At 41.9% G+C, this 13,658-nt stretch overlaps 2 protein-coding genes across 4 annotated transcripts in view; both read right to left on the reverse strand.

Moving 5' to 3' along the window:
- SLC19A3 (solute carrier family 19 member 3) lies at positions 1 to 7,939 on the reverse strand. Its single transcript, XM_002198455.7, has 6 exons — positions 7,819 to 7,939; positions 5,873 to 6,029; positions 3,174 to 3,966; positions 2,532 to 2,724; positions 1,883 to 2,024; positions 1 to 1,122 (listed from the first exon to the last, which is right to left on the reverse strand). The coding sequence occupies exons 2-6, from the start codon at positions 6,020 to 6,022 to the stop codon at positions 1,000 to 1,002; spliced, it is 1,401 nt and encodes a 466-aa protein (XP_002198491.6). The 5' UTR covers positions 6,023 to 6,029; positions 7,819 to 7,939; the 3' UTR covers positions 1 to 999.
- LOC100227272 (thiamine transporter 2-like) overlaps positions 6,429 to 13,658 on the reverse strand; it is a 13,451-nt gene continuing 6,221 nt past the window's right edge. For 2 of the 3 annotated variants that reach the window (XM_030280184.4, XM_072933502.1), the window contains 2 exons: positions 12,591 to 12,732; positions 6,429 to 11,441 (listed from right to left, as the gene is read on the reverse strand). In XM_030280184.4, coding sequence (XP_030136044.4) covers positions 11,262 to 11,441; positions 12,591 to 12,732 — 322 coding nt within the window. In that variant the 3' untranslated portion in view covers positions 6,429 to 11,261. Of the gene's footprint in view, positions 12,733 to 13,658 lie in introns of all 3 variants that reach the window. The other variant, XM_072933503.1, reaches the window with a different exon arrangement.

Raw genomic sequence — 13,658 nt, forward strand, 5'->3', positions numbered from 1 at the left:
TAGAAGTAGTGGAATACTTTATTTTTCGTAACTGAATTAACTGCAGATAAAAGGTTTGCAACTTTTAACTATACACAAGCACACCTCTTTAGTCTGTGTTCACAGATTTTAGATTTGTCAAATTCCAGATAAGCTGAAGATCTTGTATAGTTTTGAGTCTTCTGTATATTGAGCATAAACTGACACCATAGGTGTTTCATTGATTAGGTTTCAAAATAGCTTTATTTACAAAATTAATTTTTCACCCAAATTTGAAATGTTTTTATCATGAAGTCTCTGCAGTTGTTCCCTCAATTGTTCTCACAAATAGCGTAGTTGCCTAAAAGCTGTATTTTTATGCTTTAGCATCAGAGCACTTCACTTGATAACCTTAGGCCCCTTATACAGAAATTAATATGGAGACCTCCTAGATTAGACTTCAGTCCTAAACATCAGCTGTTACAAGTGTAAGAAGATGCTACACTTGCAGGAAAGTCCTGAGTTCTGTAAGACAGATGTGATGTGCAGTTGCAAAAGTCTTTAAGATTTCCAAAGGCCTCTGCGACAAATTTTCTGACAGGTCGTTGTACAGTTCAACTGCTTTAGATTCTCTGGGCATGTCTGATGGTCTTCTGTCAGTAAATAAATTGCCTTAAATTTCTGCATTTGATGGAAATACTCAGTAGAAGGTTGTTCTGTGAGGTTCATACCACCTCTGGTGTGAGGTTGAGGCATTTGTATGTCCTTGTGCTCACTGAGCCTTAATAGAAGTTTGTATGTCAGATCACTAAACTTGAATTAGAAGACTGTTTGAGGAATGTTTGTATTAAACTCCTGGTGAAGAAAATGGACCAAATGCGTCATCCTGTTGACAAAGCTCTCTGTGCAGTAGGCTCATAAACAGCTTGCTTCAACCTGGACCAGTTTTGCTTGATTGAACATTATATTTCTCCTGATTTGTTGTCCAGATGATGGAGCCTTCTGCATTGTTGCTTGTAATGATTGCATTTGTCTCGGTTTTTAAAGGGCAGTGCTTTCAGCAGCCACACTTGTATTTTTGCATTTGATGGAAATTATGGTGTATATGCTTCTGATCAGGAAAATTCCAGTTATGACTATGAAGTAGCTGCCATAAATGAGAAACTGGGAAATGGAGGTGGGGAAGGAGAAAAGTTGTTATCTAATAGCAAATATAGTATTTGACTCTAAGGGGTGTCCCTCCATTGCTGCCTTCCCTTCCCTGTCACCTGTGCCCATAATGACCCCATCTTGAGAGGATTCAAGAAGTCTGGACTGCATGACTTTACACTGTAGAAGTTCTGTGGTTGTAAAAGGGGGAGAGAATGTTCTGTTATGTACTTCTCCACCTCAGTAAGGGAGGACAGCTGTCCTGCACTTTGTCTCTTCTCAGGAAACATGAAACCTAGAGACTTCGACTCATTTAATGTCTAAGTTTAAACTAATTTTAGAAATCTAATGGGGAATTGGAATGAATTAATTTTCAGAATTACAGTAACATTAAAAGTGTGTGTGCTGGAACTATGTAACTTGGAATTACCCTAGTAATAGACCCATAGGTTGTCTTTCAGCTGGCTTCCTGCTTCTGGTTAGGGTATTTTGACTATAAACTTGTGAATAGTAATCCTTTATTTTAAAGCATACCCAGAGTAATAGGTAAAACTTGGCCCTCTGTTCTGTGAACACAGAATATTTTCGAGTCATCCCAGCACTGGGGGGCCTAGAGGACAAGCAGGTTGTAGTAGTTCAAGCCAGTTCACTTCAAATGACCCTTTTTCCAGTTGAGTAATTGTCCTGAGCTTGCACATTACCACAGGCTAATCTTGGAGTAGAGCCTGATTTGGAGGAGAGTAGGGGAGCTAAGCAGTGGGACTCAGTGGCTTACCTGAGTGCTGATATCCAGTCCCAGACCTCTTGAATCTACTACAACAACAGTTAAAATCGTCTGAATCACCAGCGCAACAAAGTTGTTGAAGCCAAACATCAAAGCATAACGCTCCATGCTGAGGTTGACAGCAATCTGAAACCTGGCAATGAATGCAGAGGTTCACAAAACCGTGGAGAGCAAGGACAGGTGGATGCACTTTACTTATGGGAACAGTTTAAAGTGCACAGAGCACTCTTCAAAGGGCAAGGCCACTTCAGTCTTGGCTATTAAGCTTTATCAGCTTCATTTTGACAGAAATTTCTTGGGGTTTTTTCTGGCCTTGTGACTTTTGTGCATCTTATTTACCCTTGCCTTGGATGATTATTTTTGCTAAATATCTATGTATATTCATTGGATCATTTTGAGAATACTCAGACATTGGTCATTGAACAGCCAAGTACAGAAGCGACCTTGTTCTGACTTGGAGTGTACTATGGTAACAATTAGGTCTTACAATTTTATCCAGTTTTATACAGGCTAGAAACAATATATACTGCTGTCATAACCTATTTATATCTAGGGAAAGGTCTAGTAAAATTTTGATAAATATAAAACTTTGACAGTGATTCAAATCAATTGAGTTAGAACAGTTATATGTTGTACTTACGTTGCTATTGTTATAAGGAGCATATAGCAGGCTTTAAATGCAAGGTAACCAGCATAACATGCCCAGATGTTGTCAGTGAAGTGCATAAGAAGCAGAGAACCAGCATCCAGTGCAGAGAAAATTCCCAAAGCCAATTCTCCAGAGAGATCCCAGTTTACTTTGACATATCCAACTGCCATGGATGTTGCTGAACCTAAAAATTGAAAAGTAGTAATTAAAACTTCAAAACACTATCGTTGAGAGCCATTGCATAACTGTAATTGGATCATGCCAGGAGCTCTTCTGTCTTGGTTACAGTGGACTTTGGTAATGGATTATATTTCTTGTTAGCGGTGTGGGAGTCTTCCATTAGTTAGGATGATTTCCTCCTTGCTTAGGCCCTTCACTGACTGAAGGGCTCTGGGAGAGTGCCTCATGCCTGAGACTGGAGGCAGCAGTGCACAATCTCCTCTGAGAAGGAAAAGCTTATTTATATATGTTTTTTAAGACTGATTTTTAAGAGCCCACTGTAAAAGCTTATAGTAAAATCATGCCTTGCATACTGTTTATCTCTGTCTGTTTACTTTAGTCCTCACAGGAGATGGAAAGGCACCAAACACATTGCACAGGATGGGTTGCAAGTACTGGTAAATGATTGCTTACCCAAAAAAGTTGCTATTGCTTCGACAGCTCCGTTGTACACCGCGGAGCTGTGCGAGGGGGCTCGGAAGTCCCACAGCACCTGCACATAATTCACCACCTGGTTGAAGCCGGCCGTGGCCAGAGCCCACCACAGGGACCAGCAGAGGAGCTTGCGGGAGCCGTAGCAATCCCTCAGGTCCCGGCCCAGCTGCAGCAGCACGCTGAGCATGTGCCTGTGGGGCCTGGCCCTGCCAGCCTGGGGCTGGGGGCTCGGGGCCCTGGCAGCAGCATCGGGGCTCCTTTCCTCTTGGCAGCTCCAGGGCCCTTTGCCGGGCCCTGGCAGAGGCTCAGGGGCATCTTTCTTGTGGAAGAACATGCTCCTCTGGGGCATGGGCAGGAAGAAGGCGCACAGGAATGCCAGGGACACGGAAGCCAAGCTGATGGCGTTGAGGCAGAAGTAGGAGACGTGTGCTAAGGACACCAGCAGCTGTCCCAGCACAGCGGCCACGGTGGCTGCCGCCAGAGTGGCACTCCTGCAGTAGCTGGTGACCCTCTGGTAGTGTTGGGTGCTGACCACGCTGTAGATGTAGGCGTAATAGGCCACCTCGGTGGCTGTGACCATGCCATAGAAGAATTCCACCAGCTGCATGGCCAGCACGCCATGTGCAAAGAGCAGCAGGAGCCAGGTGACGATGAGGCTGATGCCCTGCAGGAGGAGGACAGGCTTGTAGCGCACGTAGTCTGTGAGCAGGAACACTGGGAAAAGGAGAGCCAGGTAGGAGTATGTCCAAACTGGAAAAATCTGGTTGGTAACCTGGAACACAACAAAAGTGGAAGCGTTAAAGCAAACAAGCAATACAGCCCCAACCCCCCATACATTTAAAATACCCTTTTGGATGGTGTTACTGCTGAAGCAACAGAGTTGTAATTATATGAAACGTTGAATTGTGTGAACAGTGCAGGCTTATACTGCTTTCAGATACAAGGCTGTGACTTCAGTGTGTAAAGACTAAAGACAATGATGCTGCGCTCCACTAAAGAAATTGGCTTAAAAATTCCAGTGAAGGCCTATGAAGAAGGCAGGTTTTGATGGGCAGCTGTTTAAAGCACTTGTAACTTTGTGTCTGATGTAAGTCTCTCTAGTTTCAAATCCTATTCCCTACTGTGCCTGAAAATGATGGCCTGTTTTAACTTAATGTGAGTAATTGTATACCTTTGGTCACCTCTTTCCCTTGTTAGGTATAGGGGAAAAAAAACCATGTGCCTCTTACAAAGGGGAACTGGAACTACAAATAGTGTGTAGCTGCTACTAGGGTATTGTATCGTCTATGCTTTTCTGATTTAAAGCATAAGAAGTAAGGAAGTCTTTCAGTAAGTTTAAGTTGGGGTTCAATACATAGATGCCCTGTGAAGAAATTATTTATCTTTTTTTTAAAACTGTTCTGGGTTTGAGTTGGAAGGTGCTGTTTGTGGTTGCCACTAAAGCTCAGTGCTTGCCCAGACAGTTTGGACACACCTGGGGCAGGTATCCCTCTTACATGTACATCACAAAGCGACCTTCTTCTGTGACTCTAAGTCATGTGTTTTGGGGAGATTTTGCCCAGTAATTGTGGAGCTTGCTGAGGTATCCATTCCTGATCTCTTGTTCTCTGCCTAAGCAATTAGACTAGAAAGGAACTGTATCAAATGCTGGAGGAATGCTTTTTACTTCTGAGCAGGTACTGGAATGAGTTGCATGGTGAACTGCAGGTTCACTTTTTTTCTGTGTGACTTCTTTTGTTTCTCTGAACTTAGAATTACCTCATGGAATTAACTCACTGGATGTGAGTTTGACTGAAAGAGATAATATATGTACTGTGCTTGATTTTGAGTTAAGGATTCTTGCTGAAATCAGAATTAAGGTATTCTGTGGTGCTATCTGTGTGATTTATAGAAGATATAATGCTTTCGTTTGTGCTTAAAAAAATTAAAAGGGGGGAGAAAAAACTCCCTGACTACCTAAACCACAGATACCTTTTTTAGCAGAAACCTTGGGTTCACAGTGTGCTGGTAGATTCTGCCTTAACATTTGCTACTGCACATCAGGAATGACTGTTCTTCATATTAACAGTATGTGGGTGTAGCAAGCCTGTGTTTTCTAATTATACCATTAGCTCCATGACTCAGCCACGTGTTAACCATGTCCCCTTTTGCTGGGAGGTATACTTCTGAAGCAGCCAGTGCTGAACATAGGAGCATAGCAAGGAAGCTTGGAGTGCATGTTTTTGTTAAAAAAACCCCAATTTTTCTGAACATGAACCTGATCTCCACAGGTTAATGAATGCATGAATTACAGGGAATATAGGAAATAAGCTTACAACTCATAAGGGGAAGGCTGCTTAGCTGGCAAGGCTGCTTAGCTTTCTTATGTTTTTAAATAATTCTGTCAGTGTAATCAATTCCATGGTAAGTATAAATAAATGTCTCTTCTGGGGTGGAGAGAGGAACTAGCCTCTTTTTGCCAACTGGCCTGATTTTGCCAAAAATATCAACCACCAGAGAGGTTTCAAAGTCCTAGGAATGTAGGGATTTTAAAGTTTGGACCTCCTTACTCTTTTCCAGAAGCATCTTAAATATGGACCTTTAGATAAAATATTCACACTTCATCTTCCCTGCAGTTACTGCTGTAAGGCCTAATGCTTTCAGCATTTTAGTTACTGCTTAAGAGAATAGTTACATACCTCTTCAGTCGTTAGGTTTTTGTCTGGCCCTGTTAGATAGGGGGTGAGAAAAGATTCTGATGGCCTCATTGTGGTGAAAAATCCATTTGCACAGATGATCACTGTGGGATAAATCCAGCTGTGGCTTACAGCTCCCTTCCAGCAATCCATGATTTATCTAAACAAATTTAAAAAAAGGTGGCAAAGGAAGAATAGGTGCTCTTCACAGTTGGTAAAAATTCATTTTCAAGTTTACTTTTTAACTAAACCTACACTTAGTCCCCTGAAGCTACAGCCACCAGTGAGGGCTGTGGTGGTGGCACCCAGTGTAACTGTACTTAGGGCGATGGGTGGCAGTGTGACAGCCAAGGGCTGCCCGCGTGTGCAGATGTAACCAAACCACTGATCTCAAGCCCTCCGGCACTGAGCTGCACGCCTGCATCTCCTGTTAGGCAGGGACACCTCTGGCAGTCACTCCTGAGGCTGAGATTCTCTGCTGCAGCCCAGTCTTGGTTAGTGACTAACTGTGTGCTCTGCCTCGGAACCTTGGCTAAGTCATATAAAGAACTTACTGCACTTATTGTGTAATCCTTTAGGTGGAAGGATGACCAAATCTGGGACTAGGAGTGGGTCTAAGCTGCACCCAGGCTCCTCTCTGAGAGAAGTTTACAACCCAGTGACTTAGTAGGAGGGTCTCTCTGACAGTTTTACCTGATCTTGTCATCTCTGCATGAAGTCAAGCACACTATTCTGTTGAGTCTTGTTAAAGCACCGTCACATCTACCACTGAACTTTATTATATTGATAAAGGGCATTGTCGCTTCTGTCTGGTGAGAAGTGCATGGCTCCAGCTGTGCCACGTGCCTAAGCCAATGTTCCCTTCTCTGAACCTGCCTGGCATCACAGCTGCAGCTTGGAAATGAGACACTGGATCAAGGTGCATCAGCCCTGTATTGTCTGTCAAAGGTTGTTCGTAGTAACGTGCTTAGGGCTGAGTGGCTGTGCTGGAGCAGAATAAAGTTCAATTACAGTCTCATTTCTGAATAAATGAGTGGACAGTGTGTGAGATTAAAGCTCATTCTGTGTGCTCAAGGAAGTTTTTTTTCTGTTGATTTGCAAATCTTTGATTTTTTTGTTGATTTGACTTAATGACCATGCAAACATTCTTGATGGCAATAAAAGCCGTCAGGCATCTCAATCCATTGTGACCTCAGTTTTCTTAAAATGCTTTAACACTAACCATGTTTCTTGTACTCCAGTCATTGGAGAGAGTAAAGAAAGATCCAGATACAATCTGCTCATGGTACCTGCTTAGACTTAGAATAGAGAACTATTGACTTCACTTTTGAAAGTGATGACCAAAAGGAAAAGCAGGCTTGTTTCTTCAGTGTAGTTGGCAGCAAAAAGAAGTCTAGAAAGATTTGGTTTTTAAAGTTTATTTTACTACTTTTGTGTTAAAAAGTCAATTTCACTTATCCTGAAAATAAGTGAAACAGTGTTTTCAATCATAGGCAAACAAAAGCAAAGCACTAGCTGATGTTTAATCATGCTGCTACAAGCTATGTATCTTAAATTGCTGAATTCCACTCTATAGCAGGCACTTTTGAAAAAGTGCCTTTGCTTGCACTGTGAGATGATATCCATTAAAACTTAATATAAATTGTATGTTACAAAGACAATATTTTTGTGAGATCAGAGGAATGTTAGAAAAAGCAGCCCTAACCTTGAACTTGATTTTTAAAAATTTTTAAAAATTGCCTCCGTCATCTTTCTCTTACAAATAATTGTAAATAAAATATATCTCTAGTATCTTTAACTCAAGACCTTATTTGAAATGTGATTAAAAATATAACAACTAAGCCCTGGGCTGATCAGTAACATCTGCATAAATCTTGCATCACCTCCACATGCACTGAGCAAGTGAGCAGCCAGCACACTCCCGAATAATTCCAACAGTGATGAATTACCTGTCAGGGCTCTAGCTGTGGTGCATTTCCTGTGGATTCAGGTGCAGTTCTTCCTAGGATGGCTTTGTCTTGCAGAGAAGTCAGAAAACCACCCTTTTGAGCTGGAGGTAGTCAGAAATTTCTGTAACTTTTTTCCAAAAAGTTATTTCTAAACTTGATAAAATGTTACAGAATTTAAATAATAATAATAACAATTTGTCATAGCTGTTCTTTCTTGCAAAACTTGTCCATGAAGATTGTAGAGAAAGTGTTCTTTATGGGTTTTGTCAGCTGAGTTCTATTTTTAAGATAAAACTATAAGACTTAGTGCAGCTAATGATTAATAAAACCTGTTGTGACAAGAAAGCAATGATTGCATTCTTTCTGTTAATAAATACCTTTAAAAGCTCTGGTCTCTGATTCATGGCAAGGCAGATATCCAGTTGTACAGTTTGTGATAACAGCGTCCTTGTCCCATGTAGAGCACAGAAGCCTCTGGGCTCATGGGGTGTGCTCTGACTGTCCTGGTTTTGCTGGGGCTTTGGGAGGTAGGACAGCACATGCTTCCTACTATTAATTGGCCAGGAACTACTTCTGTGTGATGATAGATCTGTCATTTAAGGACAAATGAGCAATATTAAATTGCTAAATTTAGGTTCCAAGCTAAAAAATTAACAGGCTTGCTTCAGAGAAATGTTGCTGCTTTTCCTTCCTTTACCCATTTTTTTTAGAGTGTACTGCCTGCATCTTCCAAGGTTCATCAGAGGCTGGAATTCACCCTGAAGCTGTTGGTAGCACGTGTGTTGACCATGGGAGCAGATGCTGGAGTGCCCTTTGTGAGCTCTACAGAGCCTGGTCTGGTCCTGCAGGTATGGGAGGTTCCCTCAGTGCTGAGGTGTGGTGCAAACAGGCAGGAAATGCTCAGGGGAGCCAGGCCTGCCTCTGCCCTTCATCCTCCTTCCTGGCCAAGGGCTTCTGAGGCAGGGAAAGAGCCTTGGGAAGGGAAGTGCTGCTGGGCAGAGGCTGAAAGGGCTGCTGGCTCATGTTTCTGTGGTAGCCCACACAGTGCTTGGGCAGTACCTGCATGTTTTGAATACAAACACACTATTTGTTCCTTCCTTGTTTGCTCAAACTGGCCTTATCAGATTCTTGGACTGTATCTTCATAGAAGATTTGTGCCCAAACCCACCAATGTTTCAAAGGTAATTAGTGGTGTATTTAGAAGGGTTTGCAGCTATGGGGAGGAATGTGCCCAGCTCTGGGGTTCATGTTTGCATGGAAGCCTTTAACACACTGGAAGAAAAACAAACCATACTAAAAGCTGCTAGGAGAGGTGGATGTTCTCCTGCAGAACTAGACAGCCTGTGCTTCCAGCTTTCCTTGTAACCTGCCAAGTCTCAGCTATCTCCTCTCCAGAGTTTGTATGTGCAGGTACACAAACACACAGGTGCATGTGTATATCTTACTCTTGTAGAAACCTCTGATTGCTGGGTGAGTTCTGCTTTGCAGCTGAAAACCCAGGATAGCAAGGCCTTGTCTTTCACCTCCTAACATTCCTCAGAGCTGCTTTCTTCCTCCCCTATTCCCCCCCTAATGCTTCCTGCCAGCTTCCAACCTTAGAAACATTATTTTGGAGATTAGAGAGAATAGGAATTGATTATTTCTTCTTTAAAGTCTTAACTGTTTTCTGAATATGGTTTTCTCTAAAGCTGCAAGCCAAATACATTGTATCTGCTCTGTTCCTTTGCTTCTCAGTGGCGTCCTATAGACACAGAGTTAGCTCTAGCCAGAACGTAAGAATGGAGCTGAAAATATTAAGTTCTTCTTTTTAATTTAAACACAAGCTCTTATCAATTTCTAGTCTGGGACTGATGTCTAATTCTAAACTGAATGCCTCAAAAGAAGATTGCTACTTATTTTTACTTACTTCTTCTTAAGGAAGAATAGAAAAAGTAGTCCTTGCTCTCCTGTATTCTGTCCCTGTTTCTTCAGGCAGGAGCATCATGCCCTCAGTTCTGCAGCAAGAGAGAACTCTCACTGATGACTGCAATGGTTAAACTGTTCTCCTTAGAGCCAGTTTGCAGCCATGTCCCCACAATGCACAGTGGTAAACAAAAGGCCTAAAAAATTAGCCAGGTTCATTTTGTCAGATCCTACTGATTCTTCTTGTGACTTGAAACAAATTGCTTCTGTCCTGCCTGCCCCTGCCTCTGCGCACTTTGTCTAGTAGCAGTGTGTGACAGTGGTATGAAAAGCTGGTCTGTACAAATGATAGCTTGTGTCTCTACAGGAAAAATATTCTGTAAATGCTAAGTGGTTTTTATTAGTTAGATGTAGATATTGGAAGCTAGAAGCAAACAGCACTACAGAAATAACTTCAGCATATGGATATAGTTCATATTAAATTATACATTCACTATGCAAACTCATTTCTAGTCTCTTTTTTCTTCTCCTTGACTGTCTTTTGGACAAAATTAGCTGTAGGGCTTAGAGCTTCTTGACAAACTTTGAGTTTGGCTGATCCTGCCAAATTCTTGGCCAAGATCAGTGGACCTCTCTCACTCGGCACTCAGAAGCACACACGTTTCAGTTATAAATCTTCTTGGATATTCCTGTTATTTGGAATTTTCCTTTGTGGAATCAGCTAAATTTCTCCACAATGTCCTTCTCCGGTTTTAGTCTGTGCTACTTAAGCCCCTTCATATTATTTATTTTCCTGCTGAAAGAGGAAGACAATCAGTCCTGAATTTAATTTTACTGGAAGCACAAGCAAAGGAGTGGTTCTCTTGACTTTTACTTGTTCTCTGAATTCCCTTCTCGGCAGAGATTGCTGTGAAGTCAGCACAGTGTTTGTAGCTCTCAAATGTGGGCCAAGCAACAACTGTGATGTAGCAGTGTTGCAGTGAAGCTCCCAGGACGGGTTGTGCAAGCCCAGATTTTTGCAGCCTGTGTGCTCTGAGCTGTGGGATGAGACAGGAGGAGCCTGTCCCCCATCTGCCTGTACTGGGTGTGAAAGAATAGAATGATGCAAACATGATCTTTTCTTCCTTGGTTCAGAACAAGGGCTGTGCAAAGGGGAGTCACACCTTCAGCCACTGCATCAGCAAATGTGACAGAAGTAGCTTTGTCAGCAGCATATTCAGGAGCTACACTGAGCAAGGCAGGGTGAACTCTGCTCCCTGCCATCATGCACGGGGGATGCAAAGGTGGTTGCTCTGATTCCGTTTATAAATTACTGCCCTTAAGCTATTTATACGCATGTAAATAAGAATCTAAAACAACTTCTCTTTTATTCTTGGCACAGTGCCGTTCTGGTGAGCTCTCTGCTGGCATATGTTGTGCTGAAGTGCTGGAATGATTCAGCGTAGCTTTTCAGGGCTGAGTTGAACGTTTTTCTTGCACTGCTGTTCCCTGCACACTGCTCTTCTTCCCTGCTGGGAGCCCTTCTCCAGCCTGCCTGCCTCCTACAGCTGTGTCATGTAGCTTGTGACAGTCTGCTCTCTTGACTCGTGCTCAGCCTGGTTCAGCTGCTCTGGGCAAGATCTCTCTATTTTCCTTTGGCATTTGCATGAGACCAGCACACAAATGCTTCTGATCATGAAAATCCCATGTATGACTGCGAAGTAGCTGCCATAAATTAAAAACTGGGAGAGGAGGAGAAAAAGGCAGAACAATTAATGAAAGACACATTAGAGAAATGCTGCTTCTTCTGAAGATGACAGTCACTCTGATTTTCTTGTGTTCTGGCAGTTTCTCTACACTTGAGTTTTTGCCTTTTCAAGGTACGCAGCAGATAATTGTGAAATGAAGAACTGCCCCTTTCTTCCATTCCTTATGCCTCTTAATAAACATCAGACAGGGAGAGGGATAAGAACAGGATATTTTTTCTATTAGTGCAAAATGTAGACGTACCTTCATTACCCACATTGTCATGAATAATCCTTGTGAAGAACCTGAGTTCGTGTTTTGCTTTTGCACATTTCGGTAACTGTCACCACAATGGTTTCAGTAAATATACTGTTGATTTTATATCAGTATTTCCAACAACAGTGGCAAGGCTATTTATGAAGTCCTACATATTCCTGTCCTTAGTTTTAAAGCTTTAATGTTTGATTCAATCTTTACTCTCTCAAAGTCACTTTTGCCTTCTCTGTGCAGCGTGTGAATAGCTTTAGTCTTTTTCAGACCCATTAGAGTAGAAAAGCTGCCCCAGCTGAGAGCCCATCAGAGAAAAGGCAGAAGTCAGTGGGTTTCAGTTGACTTCAACATGAGTGACGTTGGGTTGAAGTTAGGGACACTGTTGTAAGATAGGATGTCCCATCCCAATAAAGTGCCCAAGTTGTGAGCAGAAGACTCTATTGTACATACTGAGATACAGAACAGGTTTGCTCCTGAGCTGGAATTAGAAGTTACTTGAGCTGAAATAAATCAAGTAATCCAGACTGTGCCTCATAGTCCTGAACTCCCATTCTGCATCTGACAAAACCAGTCTGAGCTTTCAGGAAGAGAAAGGATGGTGTCCTATTAACTACTAAAACTGGTTGGATAGCAGGGCCTGGTTAGTTATGTTCTGGTGTATCTCCCTTTGAAAAGTAACAGACCAGCATCTGTAATCCTAAATGCATTAAAAGGCAAAAGGAAAGAATGACGACAAATAGTGATGAAGAATGACAAGGGAAGAACACGATTTCTGGATTTCTATTGAAGAAAGAGAATTAAGTTGTCCTTTGGCTTAGGAATTTTGAAGATTATTTGGCTGAGCAGTAACTAGGAAGTAAGGTAACTGCACTTACTTGAGTCACTATGTCCAGTCCCAAGCCTCTTGAATCTACAACAGCTATTGTGAGAATGGTCTGGATCAGCAGGGCAATGAAGTTGTTGAACCCAAACATCAGGGCATAGCGTTCCATGCTCAGATTGACAGCGATCTGGAACCTAATGGGAAACTGGCACATCAGTCACTCCCCACTGGGAAATCTATTGCTGTCTAGCAGTTGATGGAGAGATAATGATCCATGGAGATGGTGCATCAAGGACAGAGGAAATGGTGCTTCATTTGTTTGTTTGCTTCCTTGCTTTCTCAAAAAAGAAAAAAAAAAAAAGTCTGGGGTACCATAGTGTATTTTAATGTTTTTTTTAACTGCATGGGCTTCTTTTCTAACCCCTGCTTTCAGCTGATCAGGTAGAATTTATGTTATCTATACCCTTCCACTTTGTTCCTTCTCTGCCTGCATAGACTGTGCCAGACAGGCTGTACAGAGTCCATGGCTGTGGCTGGAAGCTGACACTGGAAGCAGTTCTGCCCTGGTTGGGAGGTCACTCTGGGTATCTTCTAACCAAGTTTTCTGTGGTGATGAGTCACATTTTGCTTTGTGATTTGACAGTGGAGGTAACATGCTGCTTATTTCTGTCAAGAGCCTGTAGATTTTTACTTGTAATATCTTTTATGACAATAATCAGAACATCTTTCTTTGCAATATGTACCTGCAAAGTTTCTATACAAACAAAAGGGTGTTATTCCTTCAGGATTCATTTTCAATGATTTTAGCTTGGGAGATTTTTGCAAGATTTTACTTTGTTGGGTTTATTTTAGAATATATTGAAATAGTCCAGGTGTAATTAGCTAAAATGTAATAACGATCTACCAAAATGACGAATAAGAGTTCATATGGCTTCTTTCAAGATAGGCATAACCTTGCCATGCATTATAATGTTAGCAATTTTTTAAAATGGTATCAGATTAATTTTGAAGTTTGACACAAAATGCGTCCAGTATTTTTGTTAATGAAATAGTGTGGTACGTCTAAAGACATTCCAAACAAGAAAATGACTGGAGCAATAACATTTTATATTTATTACAC

The sequence above is a fragment of the Taeniopygia guttata genome, chromosome 9 (assembly GCF_048771995.1).
Source record: "Taeniopygia guttata chromosome 9, bTaeGut7.mat, whole genome shotgun sequence".
In the NCBI taxonomy this organism is placed as follows: Eukaryota; Metazoa; Chordata; class Aves; order Passeriformes; family Estrildidae; genus Taeniopygia; species Taeniopygia guttata.